The 15,352-nt window shown below is 66.0% G+C and overlaps 2 protein-coding genes across 2 annotated transcripts in view; one reads left to right on the forward strand and one right to left on the reverse strand.

The window, feature by feature from the left end:
• Positions 1 to 8,122: 8,122 nt before the first annotated feature.
• The window catches only part of PRKCZ (protein kinase C zeta), a 63,535-nt gene continuing 56,305 nt past the window's right edge, over positions 8,123 to 15,352 (reverse strand). Inside the window, exon 20 of the mRNA XM_037062161.1 lies at positions 8,123 to 8,134. The gene's annotated coding sequence lies outside the window, so the exon portion shown is untranslated. The remainder of the gene's footprint in view (positions 8,135 to 15,352) is intronic.
• Positions 10,513 to 15,031, forward strand: FAAP20 (FA core complex associated protein 20). Its single transcript, XM_037062163.1, has 4 exons — positions 10,513 to 10,611; positions 10,835 to 10,985; positions 11,076 to 11,362; positions 14,425 to 15,031. Exons 1-4 carry the CDS (start codon positions 10,550 to 10,552, stop codon positions 14,495 to 14,497), a joined length of 573 nt encoding a protein of 190 aa, XP_036918058.1. The 5' UTR covers positions 10,513 to 10,549; the 3' UTR covers positions 14,498 to 15,031.

Here is a 15,352-nt window from a genome sequence, read left to right on the forward strand (position 1 = left end):
AGGCAGCGGTGCCCAGGCCACTGCCCTCGGCCTGAATGGGCCCAGGGTGGCTGTGAACGCGGCCCCACACGAAATTGTAAATCTACCTACAACCTTTTTTTTGCCCATCAGTGTTCGTTAGTGTCTGTGTATGTAATGTGTGGTCCAAGACAACTCTTCTCCCAGGGTGGCCCAGAGACACCACAAGGTCGGACACTCCTGCCAACATCTGGGGCAAAGTGGTGACAGTGGCCGGGGCTCGGAAAGGTGGCAGTTGTGCCGGCAGGGCCTGGGGCCCGCCTCGACTCCCGTGGCATCTGGCCCCTTGGTCAAGGCTGTTGGCTGGGCACGCTGGGGCTGCTGCCTTCCCGCTCCGCGTGGCCACGTCCAGGCCTGTTGTGGCGCGCCCTCCCTGCCTCCGTTCCCACCTGGCCGCTGGACCAGGGGGCCCTCCTCCAGGACCAGATCTCTTGAAGTTGGTCACCAGGCTGCGTCTCTGGCTGGGGCGTGGTTTACTGTGATGGGTTTCAGCCTAAACCAAGGATGGGTCACTCAGGGCTGGAGAGCCACCGCCGACCGGGATGTGATGGGAAGGCGGGCTGCCTGCACCCTGGGCCCCCCTCCTGGAGACGTGCCCTACCCCTGGGCGCCTGCTCTGCGTGGACTCGGACGTGAGACAAAATGACTGAGGAGGCTTTGCGGAGCCTCACGGGAGGGCGACTGCCCGCTTGGGGAGCTGGGACCTGCCCAGTCAGGAGAGTTTGTGGAGGCCTGCCACCCTGCCTGTGGGTGCTGGGGTCCCTTCACCAAAGAGGGCCTGCCCCTCCCATCACCCCACATGACTCAATAAACTGCTGCCCCACTCCCGCCGCCCTGTCCTGGAAACAGACACGGTCTGGGGTCAAAGGCCAGAGAGCAGGCAAGGTTGTGGAGCTCTGGGGGTGGAGGCTGGAGCCCCCCGGTGCAGGCCAGGCCCGGGGTTGGGGCCACACGCAGTCCTGCCGCAACCCGGAAGGGCAAAGCAGACACCAAGCAGATGCCTCCCTCGCTGCGGTCTCTGCCCCCAGAGGGGGGTTGGGAGGCTCACATTCCTGCAGGGTTTCGGGCGCGAAGTCCCAACTCGCCTCGCTCCGACACGGGCGGGCACATGCGCAGGCCTGGACACGAGGCAGCAGGTGGGCGGCCCCTCTCCCGAGCCCCACACGCAGGCAGGCGCTCACAGGGAGGCTGCCCAGAGCCTGAGGGCCTTCCCAGTGGCCCCGCTCCCGGAGCCTCGCAGTCCCAGCGAGGTGCCGGGAGGGGCCCTGCTCCAGAGTACAGGTGCCTCCAGTAGAGAGGTGGCCATGGCTCGTCCCGTTGAACCCCGACTTTGATAAGGTCCAGCGGAAAGCAGGAGGGGGACACGAAGCCTGGCACTTCACCATCACTCCCAGGCAGCCTCGTCCACCGGCCCTTCTCCTGGGGGGTCCGTGTGCGGCCTAGGCCGAGGCCCCTGCCCCCTCCTCCGCGCCCTCTGGGTCTGAGCTCAGGGTTCTGGTGTGCCCTGCCCCGGCAGGGCTCCAGCCCAAGGGGCAGTGCCAAAGGTGGTACCCCGCCAGGTGGATGGAGTTGATCTCACCAGTTGCCCCGAGGCTGCCCTGCGGTCCGCACTGGCACGCAGAGAGGCTGCCTGTGCTCAGGTGCTTGCAGATCCCAAAGGCCAGGGGAGGCGGGGACATGTTAGGAGAACAACTCCCTCCCCAGAGGGAGGTGGCGGGGAGCAGATGTCCAAGGGGCTCCCGATGAGGAGAGGGGCCAAAAGCAGTTGTCTGGGCAGCAGGGTCCACGCAGACGGGTCATGCGAGGAAGGAAGGGGGCAGTGGCAGGAGCCTGTTTTTCACCCCCGGGAGTCTGAGGGAGGCCTGGGGTACGCTGCTCTGGGCCCCAGGGGCCCCAGTGTCACGGCCACACTGGCAGGCTAGAGTGGGGCGCCGCCTACAGGGTGGGGAGGAAAGTGCGGTGAACAGCCCCTGTGCTTCCACTTTCATGCTGGGAAAACTGAGGCAGAGTGAGGCATCGATTCAAAACAGATGACGCTATTTTTCTGAACGTTGTGTTCCCAGTCCCACCCCCAGCCTGGCAGAGGGCGGGAGTGACGGCCCACAGTCCCCCGGTGGCCCCTCCCTGCCTGCCCGGGGACCTGCGGCCCCCTGTCCTGCCCACTCTGGCCGAAGTGCAGGGGTTAGGTAAACAGGCGACTTCCAAGGGCGAGGCCAGCGGCTGGCAGGGCCGGGCAGGCGACAGGGCTTGCCTGTCACCCAGCCCCACGCCCAGCAGCCCACAGACACTGCAGGGAAGGCTCCCTTGGCCCAGGCCTGGCGTTGGCCTCCACGCCGCGCCCTCCGCAGGCCGTTCGCCTCCGGGCCACGCGCTGCCCAGCGGGCTCTCGTCCCCGTGAGTAATATTTAACTTGGAAGGGCTGGCGGACAACTGCAGGGCTGGGCTGACAACAGGTTTGCATTGCGATCTGCTGGCCAGGAAGGGGGAGGGGAGGGGACCGAGGGAGGGAGAGGGCAGAGTGGAGAGGAAGAAAGCAGGCGGGGGTGGGGGGGGCGGTGGGCGGGGGCCAGCCACTCCAGGGGACTGCGGCACCCAGACCCTGACAAGCCGTGGGACCACCCGCTCCCTCGAGTCGGAGCTTTGTGGCTGAAGGGCTGGGGTCAGAACTGGGTGTGAGGCCATGGGGCTGCAGCCTCAGTGTCCTCTGTGGGGCCAGCCCTGCTCAGGAGAGGTCTCGGGCTCCAGCTCAGCAGCAAGGACTCAAGACACCCTCGCACATGCATGCGCACATGCCAGGTGAATGCGCACACACAAACACAAACATGTGGACACATGTGAGTGCATCTGCTTGCACACATCACACCCCACAGCAACACCTGAGCACACTGGGTGTGTGCTCACACTACATGCACAAGCACCCTCATGCACCACATGAACACAACTGCACATACATACCACACACATACCACACGAACGAACACACCACACACATCACAGAACACACCCACACACGTATCACATGCACACACATACGCAAACACACGTCATGGGAATGCACCTGCACACACGTGCACACATCCCACACAGCTGTGAACAGAATGGCTGCCTGTAGCTCAGAGGCTCCAACACGAGGACGGAACCACCCGGAAGCAGGAGCAGAGGCGGAGCCCTGCTGCGGGGCCAGGGCATGAAACGGCAGGGCTGTCCCCCAACGCGGTTCCAGCCCCCAGGGTTGACCACCCGTGCCTGTCGGCCAGCCCCAGCCACCAGGGCGAGCTCACCAGGTCCTCAAGGGTCCTGCAAGTGCTGGGCAGCGGGGACCAGGGCGGAGGGGAGGCACCCCAGCGCCTGTGCCCACCACAGCCTGGGCGGTTCCTGGGGCTCCAGGCTCCGGTCCTCAGAGGAGGGAACTGTGACAAGCATCTGGGGCCCTCTCTGTCCCCACAGCCACGGGGCCAGCCTGAAGCCCAGGGCCAACTGAGGCCCTGGCAGCACCCTGCCTGTATGATGGGTGGACACCTGGCTCCCCGTGCCGGTCGCCGAGGCTCTCGTCCCACGGGGAAGACAAGCGGCGTGTTCTGGAGCCCCAACCGCCCCAGGGCTGGTCCCACAGAGGAGGTGGTGGCTGAGGAGATGCAGGAGCAGCCAGAGGGAGACCAGCGACAGGGGCAGCCCTGGGTTCGGGTCTGAGGGGCCGACCGCGGCAGAGGCCAGCGCACAGCTGGGCCTGGGTGCAGTCGGGGTGGGGCAGGCCCCTCCCCCAGGAGAGAGGGAGCTGGTGGGGCAGCCGGTGGGGGTGCTGGCCTCGCCTTCTGCTCCCCAGCGGAGAAGCTGCCCCCAGAGCTTAGCACACCCCTCGCCCTCTGACCCCGACCCCCGCACAAGGCCGCTCGAGCCCACTGTGCCTGGCTTAGGACAAGGGGCCGGGCTTCAGCCAGCCCATGCCTCCCCGCAGGGCTGGATGCAGGGCAGCAGGCTGGAGCCCGGGATGTCTGCCTGGTGGGCGAGCCCCTGGCCAGGCCCCGGGGTGGCCCACCAGGCAGGGCATGGGAGAAGCGGAACCGGTGGGCATGGGGGCTCACCCTCTCAGGCCCTGGTACAACCTCAACGTCTGCAGCCTGGTTTGGTTCTGAGAAATGGGGGGGGCTGGCCCCTGGTTCTGCCTCTGGAGCTCCGGCAAGGCCTTGGGGTCACCAGCCAGCCTGGGAGTCCGGGGGCGGGGGGCTGCTCAGGCCTCAGCTTCCTGCCCTGCCCTCCCTAAAGGGGTGGACGGTCAGTGCCAGGCTGAGAGAGGGGGTGCAGGGTCCACCCCCGCACGCTGTGGCCCCAGGACTGCCCGGCTCAGCTGTGTTGGGCCTGGGAGGTGTGGCCAGTGATGGGCCTGACTGACATTGTGTGATGGGAGTTTGGCCACAGAGAATCTCGGGCCACGGAGGAAGGAGGTGGTGGTGGGGAAACGTACCACTGGGCTGTCCCGGGGCCCATGGTAGGACCCCTGGTGGGCGCCCCCCAGCTCCACCTGGGGGCTCCATGCCATGGAGCAGGGTGGGGGACCTGGGAAGTGGCAGCCGGGGAGGTACCCATTGCCTGCAGGGGGTTGTGCTCCGCAGAATGGCCCCCCTGGTCGTGCGTTCCTGTGGCCCAGTCCCTGAGGCCTCCACTGACCCCTCCCCAGCGCCCCTCCGCTCCCTCACCTCTGGGGTTTCTCCAACTTCCTGTTACTCCTCCTCCACAACCCGTCTCCTCTGAGGGGCCAGATGGCTTGAAGGTGCCTGAGAGGAGAGGCCAGCTCTGTCCCCAGGCTGCTGACCCTGCCAGACCCACCCCCCTCCTGCCAGCAGGGCAGCCAGACCTGCAGAGAGGGCGGGGGGTGGGGGGCTGTCCATACTGGAGGGGCCTCGGGTAGCTGCCTGGGGCTGTTGCCAGCCCAGCACCCACCTTGGGGCCCCGAGCCAGGGCAAAGGTGGGGCCTGGTGGCCAGTGAGAGGCTCCTGCCTCTCGGATGGTCCTGGGTGCGAGGCCCAGGGGTGCCCGGGCAGAGAGCCGCCCCCCCGACCGGATGACAGTCCTACAGAGACCATTTCCCAGGGCTGATGCCCCTGGGTCCTCGGGGACCCAGGGAAATTCAGAGGCAGATACTAAGGTTCTTATTCTCAGGGGAACACCTTTTTTTAAATCCTTGCTCAAGGATACATCTATCGATTTTAGAGAGAGCGGAAGGCCAGGGGGTGAGAGAGAAACACCAGTGTGGGGAACAGGCCAAGCCAGGCCTGGACCAGCACTGGAACCTGGGACCTTGCAGTTTCCAGGACCAGGCTCCAGCCGACCAAGCCCCCCCGGCCAGGGCAGGAGAACGCTTTTTTCTTCTTATGGTCTCGCTGTGAGAAGGTACAACACCTAAAACCTCTAGCAGGGGCGTCGCCCTTTGGGCGCCTCTGGGCCGCCCCGGGGGAAGAGGAGGTGCCTTGGGGCACAGGTCAGACACCTCTGCCACAGGTAATCACGGAACAGTCCCACGGTGTTCTGAGTGGTTTACGGTTCCGTGTTGGGCCGTGTTCCTGGCCATCCTGGGCCACATGTGTGGGTTGGACACCCTGCTATGTGGCTTGAGCACACGCTTTAGACAACAATGGATGTCAGTTGTTTCCCCATGAAACTGGGCAGAAATCACGCAGCGCAGAGGCAGGTGACCCGACCCCAGGAGCCTGGCCCCTGGGACAGGGCGGGCGGCAGCAGCCCCTCCCCCACTGATCCCCTCCCCCCTGCCCCACAGGCCTTCCCTCCCACTGCCAAGGAGGTCGAATAACGTCAGCTGACCCCTGACCCGGGCTCTGTGTCAGGCTGGGCGCTGGGAGGGGCTATGGCTGCTGTGCCCTTGTGAGGAGAGGGGTCGGGGAGGGGGAGGGGGGCCAGGGAAGAGGGGAGGGGAGGAGGCCCTGCGGGTTGGCCACCACTGAGGTCCAGGGTCTCCTCTGGGCGCACACCAGCTCCCCCAGGACAACGACAGCCCCCCCCCCCTGCTGAGGAGGCCCCCAGGGCAGGACACAGAGCTTTCCCCATCAGACCCCTCTCACTTAGAATTGGGAGTGACCCCAGGGGCTCAAGGTAGGGTGGCAGAAGGTGCCTAGAAGGTGCAGGGACAGGGGCATCTCAGGAAGTGGAGGCCCTGCCCCCAGAGTTGGTGGCGAGGCTGCTCCCCTGGAGCTGAAACTTGGAGGGGCCCCAGCCTGCAGACACGTGGGTATGAGGCTGAGCTTGCCCTCTGGGGGGGCTGCTTTTCAGTCGCCCCCCCCTGCTGGGGAGAGGGTCAGCCAGACACGGGCCCGGAGACGTGGGTTCCGGAGTCTTAGGTGCCCCTGCCCTGGCCAAGCATGGTCTCCAAGCTGCACTTGGGGCGCCAGCTCGGCGAAGCCCAGGGCCCCTGTGAAGTGTCCCGCAGCTGCGCACTGGAGACCAATGATGGGGCAGGGTCCAAACAAGGTGTCAGCAGCGCCAAGCTCCCTCCCGGCGGAGGGCAGGGCAGGCTCCCTCCTGCCCTGATCAGCATCTGGTGGCCGCAGGCGCCCCTTGGCTTGTGGCCTCATCGCCCCAGTCTCTGCCTGTGGCCAGCAGCCCTCTTCAGATGAGGACCCCCACATACTGGAGTTAGGGCCCCCCTAATTCAGCTCGACCTCAGCTTAACATGATTCCACCTGCACGGACCCCGTTTCCAAATGAGGTTGTTCTCACAGGTTTCCAGGGAATGTGGATTTCTGGGGACTTATGTCCCTTCAGGACACTGTCTGAGCTGGTCTCCCTCTCACTCAGGACTGGTTGACTGGCCCCCTGGGCTGCCCCCCACCCCAGGGCTGGGGGTAATTGTGGGGGGCAGAATGCAGGCTTGGCCTCCTGGGAAGTCAGACAGCTCCCAGCCCTGCAATCCCACTTGTGGGCAAGAAAACCTGGCGGGGGGGGGGCGAGTGGGGCTGCGGGATGGGTGGAGGGAGGGGCTGGAGAGGTTTCTTGGCTTGACAGAGGGTGGGAGGGTGGGGGGTGCCAGAGCAAAGCCCCAGGGTCTTCAGGAGCCTCCATTTTGGGGGAGGAGGCCAGCGAGGGCTGCACCTGACCTGGGGACGTGGGGACAGAAGGACTGTGTGGCTGAGGAAGGGAGGCCAGCACAGAGGAGACAGTGGGGGTGGGAGGGGGCTTGGAGATGAGGCACTGTCTCTCCCGCCAGCCCCTTCCCAGCTGCCCCTGGACTTCTGGGCTCCTGGGGCTGCAGCTAGAGAGTGTGCTGGCCCTTGGCTTTAACCTGCTGACCACTGGCAGTCCCGGCTGTCAAGGCCCCCCCATCTGCAGGGTGAGAAGGTGCCCCCATTCCTGCACCGCTGGGTGGGCGCCCCACGGGGCTCTGTTGCCCTCCAACCCTCCGATGTTTCCCAGCAACTGACTCAACCCAGCCTGTCTGCTCGGTGCACTCACGAGCACAAGTGCTGCCGCCGGGCTCCGGGCAGGCTGGCCGGCTGGGCACACGCAGGCTGGCATGGAAGGCCGGGCTCTGGGAAGGAGGCGGCCCAGCCGCGGGGCCATCCCCGCTCAGCGGTCGGCAGGGCCGGGCACCCTGCGTGGGGGCCTCGCCGCCTGCCACCTCTGAGCTGACAGCACGTGCCTGCTGGGGTTTCCGTTGAAAACTGGAAGGGGCCGGTCCTGCTGCCTGATGGTGGAACCGACCCGCCCCAAATCAAAGAAGGGTGTGGGGAGGCAAAGCGGGGCCTAGATCACTCCTGCCAGCTCCAAGTGGGCCCTGCTGCATCAGAGGCAAAGCTGTGCCCCCACCCCCACAGGAGCCAGGAGACCACTCCTGCCCTGGCCCTGAGGATGCTGGGAGCCCAGACACCCGCCCCTGCGCAGGGGCAGGTGCCTGGGAGGGAAGGGGCCTGACCGGCTGGCTGCTCACACCACCCCAACTCTGGGCCCGGTGCCTTGTGGGCGGGGAGCTGGCTCATCACCTCTGGGTGGTGGACAAGGCCACAGCACACAGTGAGGGCCTGGCGCTGGGCGGGCAGCTCTGAGGCCAGAGAGGGGGGCCCAACGCCCCCGACCCCACGAACACTGCTGGGTGGGGTTGGGGGGCCTCCTGGGAAACGCTGACGTATTCTGGGTAAACATGGATTTTGTCTTATAAAAACTTGACTCCGCAGTGCCAATCCCAGTCCCAGTCCCAGTCCGAGATTATTTTCCAACAAAGCTCTGCTGCCTGTCACTGCAGCCCACAGCTCGGCAAACTCCAGCCTTTCAATCAAGCTCAACCAGCGAAGGCCCCGCGGCCCCACCAGGGCCCCACAGCTCTCCGAGGACAGAGGGAGGAGGCGGGGCCGCCGGGCCCCCTCCAGAAGGTCCCCGGGAGGCCTGGGGCGGGGTGGCAGCTGTCGGAAAGCATTGGCAGAGGGGACGGGGGGCTTCCTGACGGGCTCTGGCACCTGCTGCCCTGGCTCAGGGGCCCCAGCTCCGCTCTGCAAGGAAGAGTCCCAGACGGCAAGTCCCCAGGCCGGTGGGGGTGTGAGTCCTCAGTGGCCGGATGAAACCCGAGGAGCCCCCGGATGACTCCCAGGTTGCTCCGCCTGCCCTCCCCAGAGTGCCAGGTCCCTGGGGCTGCTGTTCCACCAGCTGGTACAGGCCTGGCCTGGGGTCCCCTCCCTTGGTAGCCAAGGAAAATGAGGCCCTTCGGGGTGGCCAAGGCCAAAGGAGATTGGGTGCCCCCCTCCTGTGCCAAAGGCTTCAGCCAGGCACACCCTGGGGCACTTGCCCTCCCACCAGGCCGGTGTCCTGGGCCCATCTGGGGCCTCTCACTCCTTCGGGGAACGGGCCACGGGCATCTGCAGAGGAAGAGCCGTGCAGGGCAGAGTGGCCCCGAGAGGCTGGGGTGCCGAAGCCCCCGGTGTCTGTGCCTGGCCCTGCTTAGGAGCAGCAGCCCCTCACCCAGCTGTCCCCACAGCTCCCCAGCGTGGCCCAAGAGCCGGGCACGCACTGGCCATCTGAGGTCTGGGAGGGCCGTGCTCGGCTTCGGGCCGGCCTGGCGTCACTCCTCCTGGAAGTCCCCAGGGCTGGCTTGCAGAAGCGTGGGGACACTTCCAGGAAAGGCTCTGAAGCTGGGGCCAGCCAGGACTTGGTCAGGGAACCCCAGACACAGCTGTCTGGGAGTCCTCTGTCAGCTGGTGCCTGCCGAGTGCCAGAGCTGGGAGCCCCCACATCCGGGGGCCGGCCAGGCGTTGGCCACCTCATCCAGGACCGGAGAGCTCCTGCCACGGCAGCCCCACTGGTTCACACACGGCGGGGGTGCGGGTGGGGGTGGGGGGGTAGGCTCTGTATGCCCTGTGCCATTTCCCTGGGGTCTGCAGCACCTACATCATCCCTGGCATAGGCAGCCGGCTGGAGGCTGGCCTGTGTCCCAGCAGCATGACTGCTAGCTTGGGGGTTTGCACTCAGGGCTGGGGGCCCTGGGCTGAGGGTGCCCAAACTTGGGGCTTGGAGGAGGCGGGACTGTGAGGTGGAGAGCGGGTAGAGTTGGATGGGGTGGAGGACGCTGGGCAGCCCAGGGGGAGGCCCTGCTCAAGTGGGGTCCAGAGCAGAGCCCAAAGCTGGGAACAGCAGAAACGGCGTGTCCCAGCTCCCCCAGTGACATCTGTTTCTGTCCACCCAGAGAGGCTGCCCGCCACCAGCCCCCTGCACATCCTGGCCTGTGGAGCCACCTCAGGGCCACCCCAAGGCCCAGCGGGCAGGGACTCTCCCGGTCCGTAGCCGTGGAGGCTGCCTGGGCCTATGCTGCCACCCAGTGGCCGCTGGGAGTCGCCCAGGCAGGGATCTGGGGATACCCTCGCAGGACCTGCACCCCCGGCACCGGCGGGCCAGGGACCTAGGCTGGCTCCCTGGACTTCGTCGCCTCCCTTGTCTTTCCCTTCATTAAGGAAACCGAGTTCCTCCTTGCTGAAGAGACTCGGTGACGGCCCTGGGAAGGACCGCCGGAGTCTGCCGAGTGGGGCTGAGGCTTGGGCTGTGCCAGCCAGGCAGTTGGGGGTGGCGGGGCCGGAGCCGATGGGCTCTAACTGGGGTGACCGGTAGGAACCCTTCCTCCGGGGCTTCTGCAGACCCCGGGCCTGCGGTGACCGCGGCGGGAGGGGCCCCAGTCCGCTCCCTCCGCTGGAAAATGTCTCCTCTGTGGTGGAGGAAGGAATGTTGGCCTCAGTCTCCCCAGAGGTTGGAGTCAGGACACCATCTGCTCTGATGACGTCACGACAGTCGGAGGCCTCTTCGAGGCCTGAGGAGCGGCCTTGGGGACCCCGGAGACGGGATCCCGCGCGCAAAGCGGTAAGGTCGGATAGGGTTGGGGTCAGGGTCGTGGTCCTCTCGCCCATTGGCGGGTTCGGGGCGGGGCCAGCTTCGGGGGCGTGACCAGCGCCTGGATGGGGCGGGGCCAGTGCCCGTCGGGGGTGGAGCCAGTGCCGGGGGTCGGAACTGGCCTCTCACTTCCGCCAGGCGCGCTGGCTCCAGGCAGATGCAGGCGGCGCGGGGTTCTCGTCTTCGGCTGAGTCGCCGGCAGCAGCCCTCTAGGGGCGGGTGAGGCTGGGGTCTCGAGGGTGGCCGGGGTGGGGGGCCCAGTGTCCCACGGGCGAGCTATGGCCGGCGTCCCTCCCCACGTGCTTCCCGCTGGGTCCCTCCCGGCTGTGTTCTTCGCACGCCCCCTCCGGTCCTGCCCTCCTTGGCCGGTGCCCCCCATCCCCGGAGCCGACTGCTACCCCGCGGATATCCCCCCGGGTGATATCTACCCTCGTTGCCCCAGGCCTCCGAGCCCCCGCCCGGGGTCCCTCCAGGACGGCGACGGCGACGGCGACGGCGAGCGCGCGCGGTTGTGGGCCGAGCTGCTGCGCGCGGTGAGCGCGGACCTGGATGAGGACGGGGTGTCGCCGCCGCTGCCTGCTTTCCTAGGCCAGGTGGGTGGCCAGGCGCGCGTCGGGACGGCTGGAATGGGGGGCCTCCGGGCCTGGGAGCCGCTGACGCCACCCGACCGCCCTGTTTCGCAGGAGCCCAGCCGCAATCCCGAGCGCGCTCCGTCTCCTGAGGTCTTCACCGTGGGATCGAAAACCTTTTCCTGGACGCCCTTCCCGCCTGCCCCGAGGGCAGAGGGCCCAGGCCGCTCCTACCGGGTGCTGCGCGGAGCCGGCGGGTGCCCAGGATCCCCTGCCCTGTCCCCGAAAGCATGCGCCGCGCCAGAGCCCGACGGAGTCCTAGGCTCCGGGGAGCAGCCGGCGGTGGACGCAGCGCAGACCCTGCAGAGCTGCCCCATGTGCCAGGTCGACTTCGCTCCAGGGTGAGTGCCCCTGCCCTGGGCTGCTCCCTTCTGTTGCCGCTGGGGGACCCCGGCCAGTTTCGTAAGGCTGAGAGGTGCCTAAGCTCGCCTTTGGCCTTTCAAAGTAACTGCAGGCGTCCAGAGTTGGCAAAGCTGCTGACTAGGTTAGCTGGAGGGCACGGGTCTGTGGGTTTGGGGGTTCACCTGCTGGCTGGTCGACAGGCCCAGAGCCCTGACAGGCTGTTTCCTGGCCAAGGCCTGCAGACTGTGCAGCAGGAGGTGGGGGAGCCTGCTCCCTCTTGCGCCCAGTTGCCCTGCCCTGGGCCTGGGGGGCTGAGGCCTCCTCCAGGGCAGAACCAAGCTTCGGGTCACTGGGAGGCCTCCCCAGGGCTTAGCTTCACCAGCACCTTCCCAGGATGGGCCGGAAGTTTTAAAGTTGAAGGCTTTTGTGCATACAGGTGTTTTCTTCTATCTTTAGAAATCCAGTGTATATCTGAACGTCTTATTTTAAGTAGGGGATGGAATCCAGCTGCACTGAGAAGTTACACCCTCCGCTTGTGGGCTGGGTGTCACCCAGCGGGCACACAGCCCTGGGGCTCACAGGGCCAGTGTGGTGGGGAGCACCTGGTTCAGGCATGGTAAATGGACAGCAAGACTTGGAACTGGGCCTGCTCCGTATCTCCTGTGACCGGGACACCTGTGCTTATGAGCCTCGTCCCTGGACTTCCCGGAAGCAAACACGCCCCTGGAGGGTGCCGGGGAGTGGGCTCCAGAATCAGCAGCCGATGACAAAATACCCTTCAAGCCACATGTTCCGAACGAAACCTGTGCAGGACTGTCCCCAGAAACCATGTCTCATTTGGTACCCGGCCGGAGTCAGGATGGGGGCCCCTCCTGTGTTGGGTCCGAGGGTGCCCCCAGCACCTGCTCCTACCGCCCAGGCTGGTGTGGGCGAGGTGGTGGCTGTCCTTGGTGGGGGGAGCCTGCTCCTGGGGAAGCCCCTGCTGGCCTGGCTTGGCGGGAGTGGCCCTGGAAGGGCCCTGGGGGAATCTGCAGGGCACTTCCAGACCTGGCCTCTCTCCTCTGGCCTCTAGTCCAGATGGGTTTGGGGTCGTCATTAGTGGCACCCAGTGCTGACTCCAGTGCCCACTGAAGGGAAAGAGTGAAGTTGTCTGGGCTCACACTGGTCAGCAGAGGCCCTGGAGCCGCCTGGAGTCCCAGACTCAGCGGAGGGGTGGGTCCCTCCGCCCCCCCCCCCCATTTGTCTTTGCATTGCTCAGGAAGGCTCCTGAAGACAGGGACAGGAGAGACAGAAGCCCAGGTCTGGGCTTTAAAGCAGTTCAGTGAACTTGGCAGAGTGCCAGCACTGTTCCAGTGTGGGTGTCAGTGCCATCGGGTCCCACGCGTCTCAGTCTCCGAGAGCCGGGAGTGCTTCTAGCTTGTTATTCCATCTGATTGTGAAGGAGAGAGCCAGCGTGGACCAGAACCCACCCCGAGGCCGCAGCCACCCCTGGGGAGACGACAGGAGCCCCCGCCTGGGAAACAAGGCCCCCTCCCCACCACACATGGGTGGCCTAGGGCAAGGAGACAGGCCGCTGCAGCAGAGTGGGGATGGCACTTGGACGTGGGGACTGTGCTGCCGGGGCTGGTCTGGGACCAGTGCTGGAGTGTCTCTGGGAGCTGCGGCCTCCCCTCTGGCCGAGGGAGGGACGGGGCACAGTAGGACCGGCTTGTCCCGTTTCCCCCAAGCCTCAGTGTTTCCCGGGCCCCTCAGAAAACCTTTCTTCCGTGATGTGATGGACTCAAGCCGTGTGCGAAGTGCTGTCCCTGTAGGGTCCCCCTGCCACCGAATTCAGGTATTTCGTGGGTTTGCTGATGCCTATGTCACGGGGCGGGGGGGGGGGGTTCGGGCAGGTCGGATCCCCAGGCCAGTTGACGGAGGAGCCCCAGTTGTGGGTCCCCCAACATGTGGGACCGTAGTTGCCCGAGGTCCCTCAGTGGGGCACCCGTTGCTCTTCCTGTTTTTGCTCAGGAGCCACTGGAGGTGCTGCCTGAGCCCCCTCATCCCCCAAGGTGTGCCAGCTGTTCACACTCGGGCACCAGGCGTCACAGGTGGCTGTGAGGCAGGGGTGTCCTGTTTGTGTGCTGAAGAAAGATCGGCGAAGGCAGTTCTGTCCCTGGGGCGGGAGCGGGGGGCGGGGGGGGTGGGCTGCACCCAAGGCCGGCCTGCAGACAGGGTGACCTTAATCCAGGCCTGACGCTCTCTGGTGGCCCTAGAGGCAGCACATGGCAGGGGCTGGTTCTGAGGATAGGCCAAGTGGCTCTGGGGACTTCAGGACCCATGGGCTGGGGTCTGTGGATACTGAGAAGGCCACCAGACGTGGCATGGGCCCCAGTGAGCAGCAGGGTGCTTACTACAGGGCCAGGAGTGGCCAGCGTCCAGTGCCATCCCTCCTGGTGGTGCTGAGCCCGAGCAGGGCCGTCAGGGGAGGTTGCTGTAGGCTTGGCACTGAGACTTGGTGGCTCTAGGGACAGGTCTTTTTGCTCTGGCCAATGAACTAGGCTGGTTGATCATGGCTCTGGAGGTGGCTTGGCTGGCGAGGCTGTCCAGGCTGACCATAGGCATCCCCGGGGCTCTGCAGGGCTCTCGGGAGCCTCGCCAGCCCCAGGACGGGCCCAAGGTGGCCTCTGTACCCTGCTGTGGGAAGGGACCCGGGGGCCTGTGGGGAAAGTCGCCAGCATACCAGCTCTTGGGCTCGGCTTCGAGCAGTTCCCTGGGAGCTGTGATGTGGTCAGGCTGAGTGGTCGCCAGGCCCTGGGGCTCACTCAGACCAGGCCGCCCCCGGCCTCAGACACAGAAGCCTGAGTACACGTGTCCCACTCGGCCTCCCTGTGTCCTGTGTCCAGGGTGCAGGCAGAGCCTCTGACCCAGAGCAGGACCTGGGAGGGCCTTTCCTGGTGGGTGTGGCTGCTCCCCCCAGACTTCCGCTCACGTGGACCAGCCCTGGAGGGCGTCGGCAGGGCCAGGTGCCCTTCCGTGCGTCGGGCTTCCCTCCCCGATTGACCATCTCTCCTCCTCACAGGCTGGCCCAGCTGGGCATCGACAGCCACCTCGCGCAGTGCTTGGCGGACAGCACAGAGGATGCGGTGTGGTGAGCCGCCCACAGCGTCCCTGCCAGGACCGCTGCCCCGCACCGACAGGCGAGGGAGCTGAAGCGGTGTGCTGAGCTCTGGCACTGGCCTGCGGGGGCTGCGGCCTTGGCTCCCTCCCCTCCTTGGCCTCTGCTCAGCAGGGACCTGCTGGCGTCAGAACAGTGGTCGGCAGACGCACTTGGGCCGGTGTGCAGGTGGCTTCACCAGCTGACCTGGGCCTTGGGACCCGGGCGCCCATCTGTGTTCAGGGGGGGTGGGGCAGGCTGACTCCATGCAGCACACAGTGGGTGTCAGTCCTCCGGGGCACTGGTCGCATCTGCAGCCACTGTCACCCCCAGAGGGGACCACCGGCAGACGAGTCAGCAGCCTCCGCCCCGTCCAGGCTCCCAGTGCTGGGTGGGCCTCGGGCTGGCTCCCCCGGTCTGCCGGGTTCCAGAAGAGCCGGGCTTTGTGGCAGCTCAGGCCTGACACCCTCGTCTCCGCCACGTGTACGGCCAGTGAGAGCCTGATGCAAAACTGTGACACTATGGAGGTGGAGGGAGGGCCTGCAGGGGACACGGGAGGGGACAGGTGGAGCAGACGCTGAGGCAGGGAGGCTCCTTTGTGTCACCTGTCATGGTGGACCTGTGTCATCAGACGCCCCGTCCAGGCCCCTGGGACAAGCTCCCTCTGTGGGGGCAGCTGTGCCTGGTGGTGAGCAGGCAGGAGATCCCTGTACCTGCCCCTCAGTTTTGCTGTGAACCTGACTCAATAAAATCTGTTACTTAACAATGTCTTCAAAAAGGAAGTGCCCATTTTTAAAGAAAGTAACTGTTCACGAAGGTCTCTAACTGGTATGCTGGCACAGGGTGGCCGTGG

Source organism: Sturnira hondurensis, unplaced genomic scaffold, assembly GCF_014824575.4.
Source record: "Sturnira hondurensis isolate 20B ecotype Veracruz unplaced genomic scaffold, ASM1482457v3 Scaffold0013931, whole genome shotgun sequence".
NCBI classification, from domain to species: domain Eukaryota; kingdom Metazoa; phylum Chordata; class Mammalia; order Chiroptera; family Phyllostomidae; genus Sturnira; species Sturnira hondurensis.

Excerpts from the sequence above, each read along its gene's own strand:
- FAAP20 (XM_037062163.1), top strand. The coding sequence starts at position 10,550 with ATGCAGGCGGCGCGGGGTTCTCGTCTTCGGCTGAGTCGCCGGCAGCAG. Across the intron at positions 10,986-11,075 it reads TGCCTGCTTTCCTAGGCCAG|GAGCCCAGCCGCAATCCCGA; the intron begins GTGGGTGGCCAG and ends CCTGTTTCGCAG. Across the intron at positions 11,363-14,424 it reads CAGGTCGACTTCGCTCCAGG|GCTGGCCCAGCTGGGCATCG; the intron begins GTGAGTGCCCCT and ends TCCTCCTCACAG.